Consider the following 18,626-nt stretch of genomic DNA (forward strand, 5'->3'; position numbering starts at 1 on the left):
CATCCAAGGGAGACATCCGCGGGTTCAATACTTGCAGAATCTCGCAGCATACCAGACTCTGAATGGGTCTCGGTAGAGGCCTGCGACTCAAAAGTAGCGGGTATCAGGGGCTGCAAAAGCACCTCACGGAGTACCAGCAAACCGGCGACTGGCTTAGGAGAAGCTTCGTCGGTTTTGGACCTCAAAGGTCTCGCTCTTTTTCCTTGCGTTTTTTGTGAACTCCGGTAGTCGGATTGCTAACCGATGACATTTCAGGGGTAGTTAAATCTTGAACCAAAATATTTAGAAGCTTAATAGTGCGTTGGTTAAATTTAGCACAAAACCGACAGCAAGGCACGTTGTGATCATGGCCTAGGCAAGGAATACAGTACAAATGAAAATCCTTATGAGGTATTTGCTTCCCACAAGCAATGCAATTAACTTTTACTGACATTGGCGAGGAGCAAGAAAAATTTTCCCCAACAGGGTACTTCGCTTTAGTTTGAAGACTTCGGTTCTGAAACTTGAAAACGGAAATTTCAGGAGTCTGCCAACTGGCACTTGTGAACTGCTTCTGCTTCGGGCACCGCGCGGCAAGAAAGACCGATTAAAATGGTGTCGGCTGCATGTTTTATACCCCTGACGTCATATAAGTGGAGACCGCAACTGACGCAGGACTCAAGACTTTGTTATTCAGGCCGATTGAGGGCAACCTGCCAACAGATTACCCAAATGTAATGACACTTTTTATATCCACTTTGTGTATTACATACAAAACAGTTGAAGGTAGTTATACAGAAGAAATGGAGTTACTAGAGATGACTTTTTTTTGACATAGCCACCCACCTCAATTATGCCAATCACTGAGTGTAGTGCATAAAGAAAGAAAAGGAAGTTTGAAGAAAAGTTAGTTGATTTGCAAACTAAGAGCCTAGTAGTAGTATGAAGAGATCAAGTAATGGGTACAGGCAATGGAAGACAAATGGAAAGAGCTACTTGAGACCAGGTTCAGTTGACAAATTGCAAGCTTGGTCTGTTGACTTCACCACCACCCCTTTGGGAGAATCCTGTTTCAACTGTGGTAGGAAAGAACACCAAAGAGGGAACAACTTACAGGCAGCAAAAGACCCCAAAACAGTTGGCCTTTGTAGCAAACCATCTACACTTGCCATCACCTTCCTCATAGTTTGAACAGAATCATGAATCCCCTTACAGAGATTGCCTGGCTAGTAAATCAAGAGTGAATACAAATACCTTTGGGCCCTTAAACCAGAAAAGCCCTTAAGTAAAACTGAGTTTAGGGAAAACAAATTCCTTCCTTAGGGGATACTGAAATAACCAGACCAGTGCTAAAGGTTACATCTCATAAGCACATTACAGTGCCAGATAAACAAATACAAAATGAGCGTGTGACTTTACATTCCAGTTGTTTACAATCTCTCTATTATACATAACTCCCACTGCAATTTTAATGAGAAAAGATCTGTTATGCCCACCAAGTTGAGAGCATCTCAGCAGACATGGAGGGAGAACTTTTAGTAGTGTGGTCTTGCACTAAACAGGAGCCATCAGGAAACCTTCAGTCAGATGAACTGTCATAGCAAGTATTTTCTCAAACTGTACTCAGAGGAGAAATACACAGTAATCAAAACAGCAGTCGCCCACTTACTCTACAGGAGTAGCATCAGTCAGGAAAGTTAAGCAAATATGCGGGGTTGTGTTAGTTTTGTTCTTATGTGTATGGCCATAAATGAGTCTGCAATTATCTGCACATGTCTACATGTTTACTTGGGGGGGGGGGGGGGGGAGGGGTGCTTTGCCAATATGATGCATTGGCTGTTAAGGAGAACACTAGCAAGGCCAGGCATGACAGCAGTTGGTGAGCTGCAGGCTTTTATGTGCTTTGTGACTGGTGTTTAACAGTTATACTGAATAGTTTGCATCTTCCAAGTTTATTTGACAAGACAGCAGTTTGGTAATTTAACTGTTCTTCCACTATTTTAAATTTGATGATATAGACGGACTATATTAGAACTTGCAGTGGTATATTGTGTTACTTAGGTAAAAGATAATATTGTGTGCTGCAACGAGGGACAAAGAGTTTAGTGGACACCAACAGCAATATTCTGAACTGTGTAGTCTTGTCCCTTTAAGAACTTTGAGTGCTGCAGACCCAGACTTTATATGACTAATTTGATGTTAAAAAATTATGTTTAAAAGTTTGTGGCTTCAAATTGTGATCTAAAAAGAAGCTGAATGGTAATCAATTTTTTTCATTCTTTGAAATGGTGACATAGATTGGTCATATTATAATTTGCAGTTGTATTATTAAAGAGGTGTAATACACTCCAGATTCATACGACAGTGATGTACATTTTTTTTCAGTTTTGTAAGATTCATATAATTGCTTTCATGCTTGGCATCTTGTGAAATGTTTCACTGATAATACTTAACAGCTGTGTTATTTAAGTGGTTTAGAAAGCTGTCTATTGTGATATCATTAATTTCACTCTATATCCACTTCAATGCCATCACAGTTTCTAACCTTTAACTTTTTACTTTTCACATGGTCCCTATTCTACCACCTACTGCAATTAACCTCTCCACAAAACACCCATTTCAACTACCATTCTTCAGCCACTACACATCCTATCAAACTTTATATCCTACCAGCTTCTCTAACGTATTGTAGTCTATATTACACAGACAAAAAACTTTGCTCAAAACTAAAAATGCTTCCCACTCTACTTGATCCCTACTCTACCAACAATGCAACCATAGCTGTATATTACCATTCAAGAACAAAAAGAAAACAGGTACCCAATCCTCTACTACCACAAACTCTAAACTATCTCAATGTGGTGACATACACTCCAACCCTGGCCCAAACCCTACCTCTCCTGTCTTCCCCAACCCCTGCAAATCACTAAATGTCACCATTAACCCCCAAAGCATCCAGAACAAAATACCTGAAATTCCATTGTTGGATAGTCCATAACAAACCAGACATTATAGCCGCCACTGAGACAAGGCTAAAGTCTTATATTAAAGATAATGAATTCCTTCCTGCAGGCTCTGCATGTCTTAGGTCTGACTGACCACATAAAAAAGATGGAGTGAGTCTGTTATATCCTAACTCCTTCTCCATAATACCACACACCATGCCAATCCCACAACTGTCATCAGACGAAATATTAATATTTTTTCTTAGAATGAACAACTGCAAAAGCATATGTATTATTGTGTTATACATTCCACCCAGCAACAACAATCCTTAGAGGAAATACTTGCATGGGCATCAAATACAGAAAATGAAACCATCATTTTAGGAGATGTCAATATTAATTGGCTAGACTTCTCCCACCAAAATCCTTCGATCAACCTATATACCTTCACACAACTAATCAATGATCTAACTAGACCAAATAAAAACAGCAGCAGTGGCTCTATATTGGATTGGATTATAGTCTCTGACCCAAATAAAATTGCATACACACGAACGCTCCCCAATACTAAGCGATCACTTTCCTACCTTCATACTTCGAAAAACCACTCCATCACTTAGTGGGCACCACTACAAACATACTAGAGACCTTTCCCATTTCTGCCCCACAACATTTAATGACTGCCTTGAATGTATCAATTGGAACATATTGAAAACCCTTCCCCCTAGATGACTCTGTTGAATTCTTTAACTCAACATTTCTCAAGATCTTCAACAACCAAGCACCACTCATTCTACGGACAGTGAAAACTAATCACACCACCTGGCCCTCAAATCCCAAACACTGCATCTATATCACATAATCAAACTTTTAAAATTTCAAACGTCATATGGTCGACACTATATAATCAAACTTTTAAAACTTTCGAAAATGTAACTAAAAAAAAAAAAAAGAAAAACCTACCTGAACAGTTTAAGCAGGGGGGCAAGTCATCCTGCACCCCCACACTCCCTACTCTTTAAATATACCAACTCCAAGATCACACTACAGTGCAGAAAAGGAAAATCTTCCCATTCCGCACTGTACAGAGATCTCCGTTGAAATGTTCAAACTTTTAAAAGTTGGATCATATGGTGTCAATCATATGAAATTCGATCTTTTCAGTTTGACAGCATGATATAGACCCCCAAACACCTTATGACCGCTAATAGTAAAGCTTAACTGCCAAAATAGCAAAAACACCTCCAAACTGACAACAGCTATGTAATCAAGTGAAGCGGCTAGCCATAAAAGGCAAAAACAGTCACTACCTTAAACTACAAAACCACCATAAAGTAAACCCTAAAATGTTATGGAGCTCCATCAATTCCCTACTAAACTCAGGGTCAAAAACCAACCCATGCCCAAATCCTGACGAAACACCCATAGAGATAACTACACACTCAACTCTTACTTCATTAACACTACTGCCAATCTAACTGCTACCTTTCCTCCATGTCCTGTCCCTCATTGACAAGGGTAGTCTGTGCTGATCACAGAATCGTTCTAACGACCAACTAACTATGGTCAATTAGGGTACACACTTTTTTAAATGACCAGGCTTCTAAAGACCCTTGAGCCATTAGCCTAGTAACCTCCTATGAACCTATGAATTAAAACTTAAAGTTCATGCTTTCTTTTGTTCGGAGAAGCTAGATTACAGTTACTCGTTGTTTACATAAGGTATGAGAACTTTCCTAAACACTATCAAATTATTGATAGTAGTATAGAAATTGAACACCAGTGCAATTAAGCTAAGAGTTCATTGAAAAATAAATAAAAAACAAACTTGCTCCTCAGAAGATAACTGTGCATCACACTGGTACTGCAAGGTACAGCTGCATGACCTATATCCTTCTGTGTTTGGGACAGAAATGCACTACAGCATCTCTGTACACAATTTGTAGATTCACAGCAACACCCCTAACAGCAACTACATGTTTATGCAACTTTTAAATTTCACCCTTTTTATAGTGTGTTTTACTACAAAATCATTTGCAAGTTTTATATACCTCTACTGTACCAAAACAAAATAAATAGCTTTTTACAGCCACAAATACTTGCGCCATGAATAATCGGTCTAGTCAATGAGTCAATGCACTGCAAACATTACAGCTAATTCATTCATACTACCAATACTTCTGTGCAGGTAAATTTTTTATATTTCCTTTCATAGCATTTTATCCTCTGAAGTCTCCGATTTATTAAATACATTTACCAGTAAAATTGCAACCAGAGCACACAAGTTCCTCACCTCCCCGCTTTTTCAGTGCCTCTATTTTTGGTTTGGAAATTCTGCTTCTAAATTCCGGCCCTTTGAAGTCATCTCTGTCTTCATTTGACACTGGTTCAGGCTGCACAACCACTGTACCTAAAAAAAGGTTTTACAAAGTGAACTCAGTTATACCGGTTAAGCACATTTCATACTTCAGTGAAAACACTACCACCACCACTTAATATGCAACTGTTCAGATTATTACACAATGTTATAATAAAAACACAAGGTAAAGAAAGTACAGCCATGTAGTTTACTTACAATAAAAGTTTGAACAAGTTATGGTTGCAGTATTCGTGACTTGAGAAACTTGTACAGTAGATCGCTTATCCCTCGAGCCATTCACTCTTCAGGAGCTCAGGTTCATTCCTCCCCTCTGTAGCATACTCCTACCCCTAGGCATGTAAGACTGCACCAATGTCAGAGCTAACACCACCTTTGTCACCTTCAGTGCACTCCTGCTCCTCCCCCAAGCATACAAGGCTCCTTGCATGCAGCCCCCTATGTTAGGTATCTCGAAGATGAGGTGAAAAGATAACTTGAAAGATACCTTTCAGAGAGTGAGTTATGAGCACATGGGTGAGCTGAAAGTACAGTTTTGTACCTACCATAAATGTAGATGTCCGAGTGGTTATACTGCTGCAGTCATCACACTTGGGTTATCCTGTCGGCAGGCGGTCCCACAGTCGGCCGAATCCCAAAGCCTTGGTCCGGCGTCGGATGTCGTCGCCTCTTCCCTGACGTCAGTGCGACAGGGGTATAAAAGAGACAGCCAACGCCATTTTCTTCAGTTTTTCTTGCCTCAGATGTCAGGTGCCCCCAACTAGGAAGGCAATACAATAGCTATGCAACAATACCTTAGTAGATGAGCAATAGTACTAGCCGTTACCAAATACACCATATAGACATGAATCCAATAGATTGAAGTACATGGAGTTGTAACTAACACCCTGGAATGTAGAGGGGATGGAGGGAGGGTAACCTGGACTGCAGCAGTATAACCACTCGAGCATCTACATTTATGGTAGGTACAAAACTGTACTATGTTCATCGTGCTATACTGCTGCAGTCATCACACTTGGGTAGAATCCCAAAGCTATGGAAGGGTGGATGGTACTAAACTGGGTTAGGTGATGCTAGGATGCCCTGCAGAACTGCAGTGGCAAAACCAGCCCTGGTTTTTGAGTATAATGGAAGGTTGTAGTGCTTGGTAAAGGTGTGCACTGAACTCCAAGTTGCTGCCTCCAGAATGTCTTTGGTTGGAACCCCTCTGAGAAAGGCTGCTGAGGTTGCAGTAGCCCTGGTAGAATGGGATCTAATATTGACAGGCACTGCCTTCCCATGGTGCGAGTAGCAAAAGTGGATACAATGTGCTATCCATTTGGAGATGGTCTGTTTTGAAATAGCCTTTCCTTGTGAACCTGCAGCATATGATACAAAGAGTTGGTCAGTTGTTCTGAAGATCTTTGTCTTATCTAAATAGTAACGTAGCTGTCTGTGAATGTCCAAAGAGTGAAGGAGCCTTTCTCCTTTATTCTGTGGGTTAGGATAAAAGGCAGGTAAATGAATTCAAAGCCACACTGGATACTACCTTGGGCATGAAGGTAGGGTTAGTTCGTAAAGAGACTCTGTTTCAGAATTGAGAGGTCTAAGATGGGCCTCCAGGCTTTGTCCTTTCTTGGGACTAGAAACAGTCTTGAGTAAAAACCTTGACCTTGCTCTTTTGTAGGTACCTTTTGAATTGCTTTCATATCCATGAGAGCTGAAATTTGCATTTGAGCCTCTGCCCATTGGTTTGGAGGCAGATTTGGCATGCCTCTCATCTGAGGTAAAGTGTGGAAATGAAATCTGTAGCCTCGGGTAATAATGTCCAGAATCCATTTGTCCTTTGTTATGATGCGCCAATTTTGTGGAAATAGAGCCAGTTTCCCTCCCAAAGGTGCTGCCAGGGCAATTTTGCTTGGCAGGCGAAGAGGGAAGTCATTGTGTTTGTTTCCTGAAGGATTGAGATCTTTCGTCTCCACCTCTGAGTTGCTGTATGCCATTGTCTAGGCCTGAAAGAACCTTGTGTATGGCCTCTGCCCCTTGGGCGCCTGTACCTACCTCTTTGGGGTCTGTCTGATGCAGGAAAGGACCAGTTTTTTGATGGCCAGTTTCTGCTGAAACTAGGAGGTTGTACCTGTAAAAAATCTTTAACTGTTTGCATAGATGTTGCCTTTTTTTCCATTTTCTTCAAAACTTCCTCTGCTTTGACACCAAATAACACATCTTTCTGCAATGAGGCATCCAATAACTTTGCTTTGACATGTTCTGGTAAGGCTTGTTCTTTAAGCCAAGCATGCCTACGTATGACAGACCCTGTGACAGCTGCTCTACATGAGGCTTCCAATGAATCAAAACCACACTGTAAGGTATGTTTTCCCACCTGTTCTGCTGCATGCAGCAAATCCTGCATCTCTTTCAAATCTAGTTGATCTGTCTGAGGGATCAGCTTCTGCTTTAACTGTGTAATCAAATACGGTTAGTATTTTAGCATGTGGAATTGGCAGTTTAATGCCCTCATAGCCAAAGTGGCAGACGTATACACTTTCTTTCCCCATCTTTCTAATGCTCTGGAATCTCTTTCAGAAGGGAGTGGATTCTTAGCAGTAGAGGCCTTAACCCCTTTGGGACCCTGGGAAATGGTCTTGGGGTCTGCATTAGGGCTTTTGTATAGAAACTTATGAGTATCAGGAACTCGGTAGTATCTGTCTGGTTTAGCTGGTGCTTTAGGTAAGGAATCTGGGTTTAAACTGGATTCAGAGAAAACATCATCGAAAATGTCTAAAACTGGAGGAATTGCCAGGGGTCTATGCTGTGGAAGAATTAACAACTCACGGAGTCTTTTCTTGGAGTCAGAGTAATCTTGGCCTTCCCAGTGAAAGTGTTCCCTCATGGTGTGTAAAGTTTCCCCAAAAGAGTAGTCTTCAGGGGGGAAGACAGAGGGAATGGACTCTTTAGCATCTGAGTCTTCATAAGGAGGGAAGGAGTAATCCTGGTCATCAGAGTTGCCTGAGGAAATGGATGCTTGGTCAGAGGAAGGATAATCTTCCTCCAGTCTAGGCCTTTTGTCAGGTGGGGGTTGGGATCCCCTGATAAGGGTAATTAAATCCTCTGCCATCTTAAGCATCTGTTTTTTAGGCATAGGGGCCTGTGGGGGGGTGTGTGGCCCCGGTTTTCTAACTTTCAAGGGGGCTTTGAGCTTAGCATAAGGCTTGGCAGAGGCAGTTGTCGGTTTGAAAACACCCTCTGAGACCGAAGGTCTATTCAAAGTTTCTGGATCCCCGTCAGGGCTGGCGTCCGAGGAGTGAGGTGGAACTGGATCCTGAGGCCCAACTGTTTCGGTTTGGGATGCCGTCAGAAAATCTGAATTAGCGGTAGTCAGGGGCTGCGAAGATGCCTCGCTGAAAACCGGAGAACCGGCGTCAGGCCTTGCTGAGGCCTCGGTATCTGGTCTTGGCCTTGGCTGCCGATCCTTATCTTTGCGTTTTTTAATCATTGCTGATGTCGGTTGCTCCGACGGCATGCTATAGTTAAATTTTCTGCCAAAATAATGCTGGGCGAATTCTGCCCGACGCTTTATTGTACGTTTCTTGAACCTAGCACAAAACCGACAACCAAAGACGTTGTGGTCTGGGCCTAGGCAAGGAATACAATAAGAATGAAAATCCTTATGAGGTATTTGCTTCCCACAAGAAATACAATTATTAACTTTGTCTGACATCGGTCTGAGGCAAGAAGATTTTCCCCAACGGGGTACTTAGCTTTAGAGAAGACTTCAGGCTGAAACTCTATTCGAAAATTTCAGGAGCTGGCCGACCGGCACTTGCGAACTGCTTCTGCTTCGGGCACCGCACGGCAAGAAAGACTTAAGAAAATGGCTTGGGCTGTCTCTTTTATACCCCTGTCGCACTGACATCAGGGAAGAGGCGACGACGACAGACACCGGACCAAGACTTTGGGATTCGGCCGACTGCGGGACCGCCTGACGACAGGATAACCCAAGTGTGATGACTGCAGCAGTATAGCACGATGAACATCTGTGCTAAAGTCCCACCTAGGCGCAGACCTCTACTCCAACCGGAAGTAGGGGGATCGGGAAAGAATAAGTAAAGGGAAAGGAAGGGGTCCACCTTGGCTCTAAAGATTCAGACAGAATCTATTGCAGAAACTGTGGGCAGGAATATGTACTGCAACAGTGAACTACTTGCACATCTACCTCTAGAGCAAGTATGTGCACAGTTGTACTACTGCAGTATTCATAACTTCTTAACAACTCCCTGGGGTTTAGACTGTGTGTGGTAGAAGTAGGCTGCTTGGCACAACCTTGTCGACCCTTACCTAAATTTGGATCATGGCAGATCACTTTTTATTCCCCTCCACATGAAGTATGGTCAAGAATAGACTATTTCCTGATCTCCTCAAACCTCTCAAGGTTTTGCCAAAATTATGTAATTAATAACAGAATAATATCAGATCACTCCAGAATCACAATTACTCTCAATGAAAATGTCCAATCTCCTAAACAGTGAGGCCCCTACAACTGGTACTTAAACAATAACCTGTTAAACCATAAAGAGTTAATTGAGGAGTTAGGTAAAACTATAAAACAATTAGATGAAGATGCATCACAAAGCCAAATTCCCCTAGACATTCAATGGGCAGCCACCAAAACTGTACTAAGGGGAATTTTAATACAGAAAGCTTCACTGTATAAAAAACAAGAGCAAGAACAGATTAGCCTGCTTGATTCACAATACACATGCATTGAATTAAAATTACAAATCCATCACTCACAAGAATTAGAAAGGAAATTAATATATTCAAAAATAACTTTATACAACTACATAAACACACAATAAATGAGTTGAAACTCATATATAATTACTCAGAATGGGCACAAAACCCCTTCTAAGGTACTAGCAAACATGATAAACATAAAAAAAAAACTCTTCATAACATCCCAGAAATACACTATAAAGATAGAAATCTACACAACAATGAAGATCTAATTAACTCGTTCTGGTACATATACAAGATATATAACCCCGAAAAGCATAAACATTTGTCTAATCTACAAGCGAAGTTCTTAAATAATTTAAAATTCCAAAACTTGATGAACAATATAACTTACAGAACAGTTCTTATCAGTGAAATAAAAATTGTGATTAAAAAACTAAAGGTCAACAAATCCCCAGGCCCTGACAGATTTACAGCTATGTTGCATAAAAAACGTAGCCAAATATTAGCTCCAATACTGTTAAGACTTTATAACTTTATTATAAAATATGGCTTTACAAACAAACACTTAAATAACTCAGACAATTTTAATACCAAAACCTAATTCAGACAAACTAAATCCTACAAATTGCAGGCCCACTGCCCTTATACATCTTGGCATAAAGATATTGACTTTCCTGTTAGCTAACAGATTACAAAAAACCTTGGACAAAATTATTTCCCCGAGAACTGGGCTTTATGAACAAAAAAGACAATTAAGTGATAACACCTGCATGTTAGACACCTTAATTTCTCTTTTAGCTAAAGACAAATATCCAAGATATGCACTTACAATAGACGCCTCAAAAGCATTTGACAATGTTGACCAAGATTTCCTTTTCTTAATGTCACACTAACTTTCCCACATCACTTATGCCATCAAGATGATTTACAACAATGCTACAACCACGCTAAGCATTAACATGAGGTACTCTAAACCCATCAAAATCACAAACGGAACTCGCCAATTGCCTCAGCTCATTTTCAATATATATTTAGAACCGCTACTACTGCACATCTCCCAAAATACCTATCACCATTTCCCAAAGGTATATAACACAATAGCAAAATAGTCAGCTTTTACCAATGACCTAAATTTATACTTCGAACTCCCAAATACAGACTTATCAAAATACTTTCCTCAATTAAACAATTTTCAACAATAGCAAATTACAACATGAACCCCAAAAAATCCTCCATATTCCCTCTCAACCCCATAAATTATAATGCATCATACTTCCCTTCAGTTGACAAACCTTTAACATACAAGCTAAAGTACCTAGGTATAAACTTTTCTCGCACCTACAAAGAAATGCATATTTCAAATCTAAAAACTTGGGATAAAATTAGTCAAGACATCTTAAGATGGGAAAACTTAAAATTATCTCTTGTGTAAATCTGCCATTATTAAAATGAATATTCTTCCCAAAATACTACTTTGGCTAAACTATTAATCTCAAAATACCAAAACTATTTACAGTAATGGAAAAGGCTCTTTCCAAATTCCTATGGCACCCTAAAACAACAAGAATAAGCTACCAAAATTTTACCATACCAAAAATAAAAGGTGAGCTGGGGCTACCAGATTTTAGTCTGTATTACCTTATCATAAAAGCAAACAGGTTGATCCAAATTTCAGAATATGATAGTTCAAGAGAGACCTGGTACTCAATATGGGTCAAAATATGGGCAAATTTACTAAGTTCCCTAAACATAAATCACAAAGCTGTTCCTTTTCCTCCAACCCAAACAAAAAAACCTTTTGCAAACTTCACTCAATAATCAAAAATGAAATTACTGCATTCCAATCTCTATTTCTATCCATCAATCTACATATTTCATTAATACTATTAAAACCTATACATATGAACTCGAATATTAAGTTAAATAAAATGATTGATGTCAAACCATTCCCATTAAAGTATTTTTTGGCATATCTTACAATACAAGGAAGAAACACTTGATAAATTGAGAAAAATTCAAGACGCCAGCTAACTATAATTACAGTCTCCAACAAAAATCAATAGTAAATCTAAAATATTCAAACCACAAAATAAAAATACAAAGTATAGAAAATATCAAAGGCATAAAGCACTAACAGCTAAAGAAAAAAATATTTCAAAATCCTATAAATTAATGAGTTAAAACACAAATCTGCGCTACTTTACTCAAGATACTGGGAAAAATTAAATATCAGAATATTACAAAAAACAAGAAACCATTAACAACACCTTAAAACTTACACCTTTCAAAAACCTCATATACACACAAATGAAGATTAACAATGCATACTATACCCCAGCTGTTCTCAAAAAATTTGGTTACAAAAAAAGCTCACTGTGCCCTTTCTGCTCTACGGAAGATGTAAATATTCTCCACATCTTCTGGAGCTGTAAGAAAATCTCCAAGCTCTGGTGTTACTTAAGAGTGCAACTAGAGAAAGTTGGATACGCAAAACACTGTCTTGGGAAAATGAATCTGCATATAATTCCTAGTTTAATCAATGAAATGTGCAAGCATATTTTTCTTACAGTATGCACACTACTTAAATTCTATATTTCCAAGAATTAAGTTAATAATAAAAATTATCTCATGGAACAATTTTAAAGACATGGCAGTTATACATCACCTCACCCAAACAAGCTACTAAAAGTATTTAAGAATTTACTTTCAAACGTACTGGAATTCCCTCCTAGACACAATTCTGACAAGCATACAGAATACATAAAACTAAAGGATAAGGAGGTGGCTGATATAAAAATAAAAACCTCTAAGTTACTGAACACAAATTTAATTTTTATTATTTTATTTTACATTTGTTGACCGGGCTAGTCTAGCTGGATATACGTCCATTTTCAGTAAAGGCCCGGGGAGAAAAGCTCCACTAGTTATTACAAGTTTAAAAAGAAATAGACAATACAGGTTATAACAGATACTATGATGGAAGCAAACTAAAATAGGTAATAAAATAAAAATTATTATTTTTTTTAATTTTTTAAAAATTAAAAAACAAATAGTTCTATCACCAACATACAAACCATATGGATGGCTTCCAACACTGTACATACTGTAAATCTGTATTTAGTTTTGTCAGCTTAAGTTTTCTTTTTTTTTTTTTGGTTACCTTTACTCATCTATGTTTTACATGCTGAATTGTTTGTATTACTTTGTACTTTTACTTTGTATTTGTGGAAAACAAAACAATAAAATGAAATTTTCAAAAAAAAAAAGCAGTAGGTAGCATGGCAGTGCAACAAAAAACATGGACAGCCTTAGCAAACCTTGTCTGCACTGCAGACAAGGTGTCTAATTGTGTGGTGTTTAGTGAAGGTATTCAATGAGGACCAGAAGGATGGTACTAGGATGGTCTTTTCATACATTCCATGCAAAAAAGTCACTCTGAGGGCTGTTACCCTGGTAGGATGCACTTTCACTGGAGCAGACTGTGACCCCCTGCCATAAAACAGAAATTAATATAAAAGCAAAGCCATCTAGAAATTTATCACCAGCTGCCCTCTCATTAGCAAATGACACAAACGACTGCAAGGTCTTAAAGTCCTTAGCACTGGTCAGGTAAAACGTGAACTGCCCTGTACATCTAGAACATAGAATTCCCCCTGACCCCACCCCATTATGAGGATTGAGGAAAAAGGCTGGAACAGACAGCCTGGTTTAGTATGAACTCTGTCTACTAATGGCATGAGAAGTTCTAAGACTTAACCAGTTCCATGGAAAGACGGAAAGGGAAGCGTGCACATTAAAGTTTCAGTTATGAGATTCTCATAGCTAAGCTTATGGATACTACAAGGGCAGTCCTCCAGGAGAGATATTTAAAAAATAGTGTAAACGCTGCTGCTGTCTCAGAAGTGGCTGCAAGTCTTGTGTGTACTGTATGGGGGATACAATTATTTTCCTAGGATACAATCTTTCCCTCCTGTTGGATGATGCACAGTAACTGTGGTATTGTCTATTACCACTTGAAGGGTTCAACCTTTACAAAGCTGGCTCAATACCCTTAATGAAAAGAGGGTCTCCAGGCTCTAAATGTCTCCCTGCCACCAACTCTTGAACTGCTCCTTCTTACCTTTTTGTGACTTGAGTTTATTCTGTTCCCTGTCAAAAGGACATGCTTGGAGAGGTAATTTCTCACATCTGGGAACAGAAAAAGCTACTTCACTTTCTGCAAAAATGCATCCACTTTCATCCATTTCTTTAAACTCTTCAGCAGTAGAGCCCCCAAACAATAATTCCTTAATCAAAGGAGCAATGATCAACACAGTTTTGACATCCTCTGGTAAATGCTGGTGCCTTAACCAACCATGGATTCCAAATAAAGATCCAGTGGCAACAGCCTAAGAAAAGTACAGTTGTGTACACTTACCATAAATGGAGACCATGCAGTGGTACAGCGGTAGCGTCGTTGTCTCAAAGCAAGAGGTTCTTCTGTTCGATTCTCGGCTGGAGTGCCTTCTGTGTGGAGTCTGCATATCCTGCCCACGGTCGAGTGGCCTCCAAAAGACCTGCGTGAATGGGCGTGCCTTCTCTGAAGGTTGGGCGTCGGGCTAGCAACTCAGCACCATAAAAATCTACTGCCAATCATTAGTGAACCGGAGCTCCGCTATGGCGACCCCCTAACCGGGAAAAGCCGAAAAGACAAACAAACCATAAATGTAGATGTTTGAGTGTATTCACTGTTGCAGTCATTACATTTGGGTTATCTGCCTGCACGTAGCCCTCAGCCAGCCTGAATACCAGAGTCTTCGGATTTCTGTGTCGGATGCGGTCACTTCTTCCATTAAGTCAGATCGACAGGGGCATAAAACATCCAGCCGATGCCATTACATCAGTTTTTCTTGCCCCAGATGTCAGATGCCCCCACAATAGGAAATAATTATATGGTATGGTACATCCCCATCAAAAAGCAAATACACAAGAAAAAATAAATATACCAAACAAGAAGGAAAGGTAGAGCCAAGAGAATTCAGGGGCTGGAGGGAGGGAAAAGTACATTTGTGAACACTTACCATAAATGTAGATGTCAGAGTGTATTCACTGTTGCAGTCATCACATTTGGGTTATCTGCTTGCAGTAGCCCTCAGTCGGCCTGATTATCGAAGTCTTGGGTCCTGCGTCAGTTGCTATCATCTTCCATGACGTCAGGTAGTCAGGGTTATAAAGTATGCAACAGACACCATTACATCAGTTTTTCTTGCCCCAGATGTCAGGTACCCCCATAATGGAAAGCAATTATATCTACAAGGTTGCTACACAAAAAAGCAAATACACCAAAAAGCTTTAAGCATAGTAAGCAAGAAGAGAGGTATAGCTAATAGAAGTCAGGAGGCTGGAGGGAGGATAACTAGGACTGCAACAGTGAATACATTCTAACATCTACATTTATGATAAGTGTACACAAATGTACTATGTTCTTCGTGTTTCACTGTTGCAGTCATCACATTTGGGTAGAGTCCCAAAGCTAAGGATGGGAGGAGGAAATCAGCATTATGACCAGCTATAAGGCCCTGCAAGACTGCAGTGGCAAAGCCAGCTCTGGATTTAGAGAAAATTGGCAAAGGGTAATGCTTGGTGAAGGTATGTACAGAACTCCAAGTAGGTAGGGACACCTCTGAGAAAGGCTGTAGAGGTAGATGCAGCCCTGGTTGAATGTGGTCTACGTTTTCCATGGTACTTATAGCAGAAATGAATGCAATGAATTGTCCATTTTGAAATGGTTTGCTTTGAAATGAACTTCCCCTCTGCCCCTGCAGCAAATGCAACCAGCAGCTGTTGAGATTTCCTGAGAGGTTTAGTCCTGTCCAAGTAAAATCTAAGTTGTCTGTGCACATCTAAGGAATGCAGCATCCGTTCCCCTTTGTTCTGTGGATTAAAAAATGTTGGCAAATGAATGGACTGATTAAGGGCCACACTGGATACCACCTTGGGCATGGAGGGATTTATCCTGAGACACCCCCTGTCCGCACGAAAGATTATGAAAGGCTCCACTGCCATGAGGGCCTGTAATTCAGACACTCTTCTTGCTGAAGTGATGGCTAAAAGGAAGGCTGTTTTCCAAGAAAGGAATTTCAACTCTGCATTTACAAAGTTAAGGTCCCAGGCAGGAGTAGGGGCTCTACTGGATGGTCTTAAGTGTTTGGCCCCTCTGAGGAACTGCTTCAGCAGTGGATGAGAGAAGAGGGGTGGTTCTGTGTTGCAATCAGCTGAAATGGCTGAGGCATTAATTTTGATGGAGGAAAAAGAAAGGCCCTTGTGAAGCATCTCAGTTAAGTACTGAAGAATCTGAGGTAAATTGGTCGCTGCTGCGCTCATCCCCTGAGTTTGGTTCTAGGAACAGAATCTTTTCCATTTTTCACCATAGGATTTTCTAGTACTAGGCCTCCTTGCCTCCAGAATGACATCCAACACTTGCTTACTGAGGGATGGTAACGGAGAGATCAGGTAATTAGCCAGGCTGCCAGGTTGAGGGGTTGAAACTGTGGGTGCAGAATCTGGCCCTCCTGCTGGGACAGCAGGGCAGGGGTCTGAGGCAGGTGCAATGGTGCTAGCAGTGACAAACTGCACAAAAGAGGGTACACCAGTGTTGGCTTGGCCAGTCTGGTGCAATCAGTAGCGGCCTTGGTTTGTCCTGTTTGATCTTTAGTAGTACCTTGGAGAGAAGACGGGCGGGGGGGGGTGAGAGATATAAACTGATAGGTTTTTCCAGAGGAAGGACAGGGTATCCACTTTCCAAGCTTGTTTGTGGGGAGTCCTTATGCAGAATTTTTCCAATTGGTAGTTCTAGGGGGAGGCAAACAAGTCCATCTCTGGGCTCCCTCATTTGTTTCTCAACATGTTGAATATCTTTGGTTCTAGTTTCCACTCATGTGGGTCCATGAGATTTCTGCTTAGTTCGTCTGCCAGTGTATTTAGCTTACTGGCCAGGAATTGAGCCTGTAGGTGCACATGGTAGCTCAAGGATGTGTTCCACAGAGCCATGGCTAGTCTACAGAGGGGGTATGAGTGGGTTCCCCCCTGCTTGTTCATGTTCCACATAACTGTGGTGTTGTCAGTCTTTACCATTAATTGTCCTGGAAGAATGTGGTCCTTGAAGGCTGTCAGAGCATTCTGTACAGCTAACATTTCTTTTTGAATGACATGCAGGTGCATTTGACTTGGGTTCCATTTGTCCTGAATGCACTTCCTTGCCAAGTGAGCCCCCCATGCATAGTCTGATGAGTCTAAGGTTTGGGCGGCAGGGGGTAGAGTGAATGGCAGTCCCTTGTTTTGGTGGCAGGCCTCTGCCCACCAAAGGAACTCTATCTGTAGACAAGGTATGATAGGAATCACTCCTAGATCCTGAAAATGTTGACACCATAGGCTTTATAGATATCATTGTAGTTTGCTCATACGCAGTCTTGCATATGGAATTAGGAGAATGCAGGAGGCCATGAACCAGAGGGCTTGCAGTACTTTCCTTGCAGAGAGCTGGGTCTTTGTGGCCCAGTAGTTTGAAGTAGGCTGTCAAATGAACTTGTTTCTCTGGGGTGAGGAAAGCCATTTGGGAAGTTGTGTTCAAGTTTGCTACCAGGAAAACAATCTGTTGGCAGGGTACAAGATGTGATTTCTTTTCGTTTATTGTGTACCCCAGAGAAGTTTGCAATTTCTGTACAAACGCCATATGATTCAATAGTAAATCCTGGCTTTCTGCCTGAATTAGACAATCATCCAGGTATGGATATATTTGGATATTTCTTTGCCTGCAAAATGCAATGACTGGAGCTAGGCACTTTCTGAATACCCTGGGCACAGTAGATAAGCCAAAGGGCAGTGCAGAGAACTGATGGTGTATGTAAGCCTGCTTTGAAGCGTAGGTATCTTGTGCAAGATTCCCTTACTGGGATGTGCAGGGTAGGCTTCCTTTAAATCCAGTGTTGCCAACCAGGCATCCTTTCCTAGCATAGGAAGCAGCTGGGTGAAGAGTTAGCATCTTGAATTTTGGGATCACCAAAAATGTGTTTAGGATAGAGAGGTCCAGGATAGGATGCCAGGAGATGTCTTTTCTAGGCACCAGGAAAAGTCTTGCGTAGAAACCTTGTCCCATTTCCTCTTCTGGGACAGGATGAATAGCCCTGATGCTTAAGAGAGAGAGAGCTTGCTTTTGGGCCTCTGCCCACTGATTTAGGGGTAGATCTGGCCAACCGTTTGGGGTTGGTAAGGAGTAGAAGTGGAATCTGTACCCTTGAGAAACTATATTTCAAACCCATTTGTCCTGGGTAATGAGTTCCCAGTTTTTGCCTGCAGGTCTATCTTTCTCCCTAAAGGAACACTCAGTTGTACAGGGCTTGGAAGTTTTAAAGTTAAGTCATTGAGACAGTTTACCACAGGTTCATATGTAGGTACTAAGCTATTGGCCCTAGGGCCTATATAAGCCTAGCCAAATGTACCCTGGCTTTCGCCATCCAAGAAAATTATTTTCTTGTGCCACTGTCGAGCACAGCCACAGAAGTGATCACCGGGGTGAATTTCCTATCTCCCATCCAATCAAGATTCTTCTTGAAGAGTGCTAAGCTAAT

The 18,626-nt window shown here is 40.8% G+C and overlaps 1 protein-coding gene across 1 annotated transcript in view; it reads right to left on the reverse strand.

The window, feature by feature from the left end:
- Nucleotides 1-18,626, reverse strand: part of ATRX (ATRX chromatin remodeler) — a 3,779,564-nt gene that overhangs the window by 3,252,055 nt on the left and 508,883 nt on the right. The window contains exon 5 of the mRNA XM_044057254.1: nucleotides 5,218-5,334. Coding sequence (XP_043913189.1) covers nucleotides 5,218-5,334 — 117 coding nt within the window. The remainder of the gene's footprint in view (nucleotides 1-5,217; nucleotides 5,335-18,626) is intronic.

Source organism: Protopterus annectens, chromosome 15.part0, assembly GCF_019279795.1.
Source record: "Protopterus annectens isolate FY-2018-M chromosome 15.part0, PAN1.0, whole genome shotgun sequence".
Taxonomy (NCBI): Eukaryota; Metazoa; Chordata; order Ceratodontiformes; family Protopteridae; genus Protopterus; species Protopterus annectens.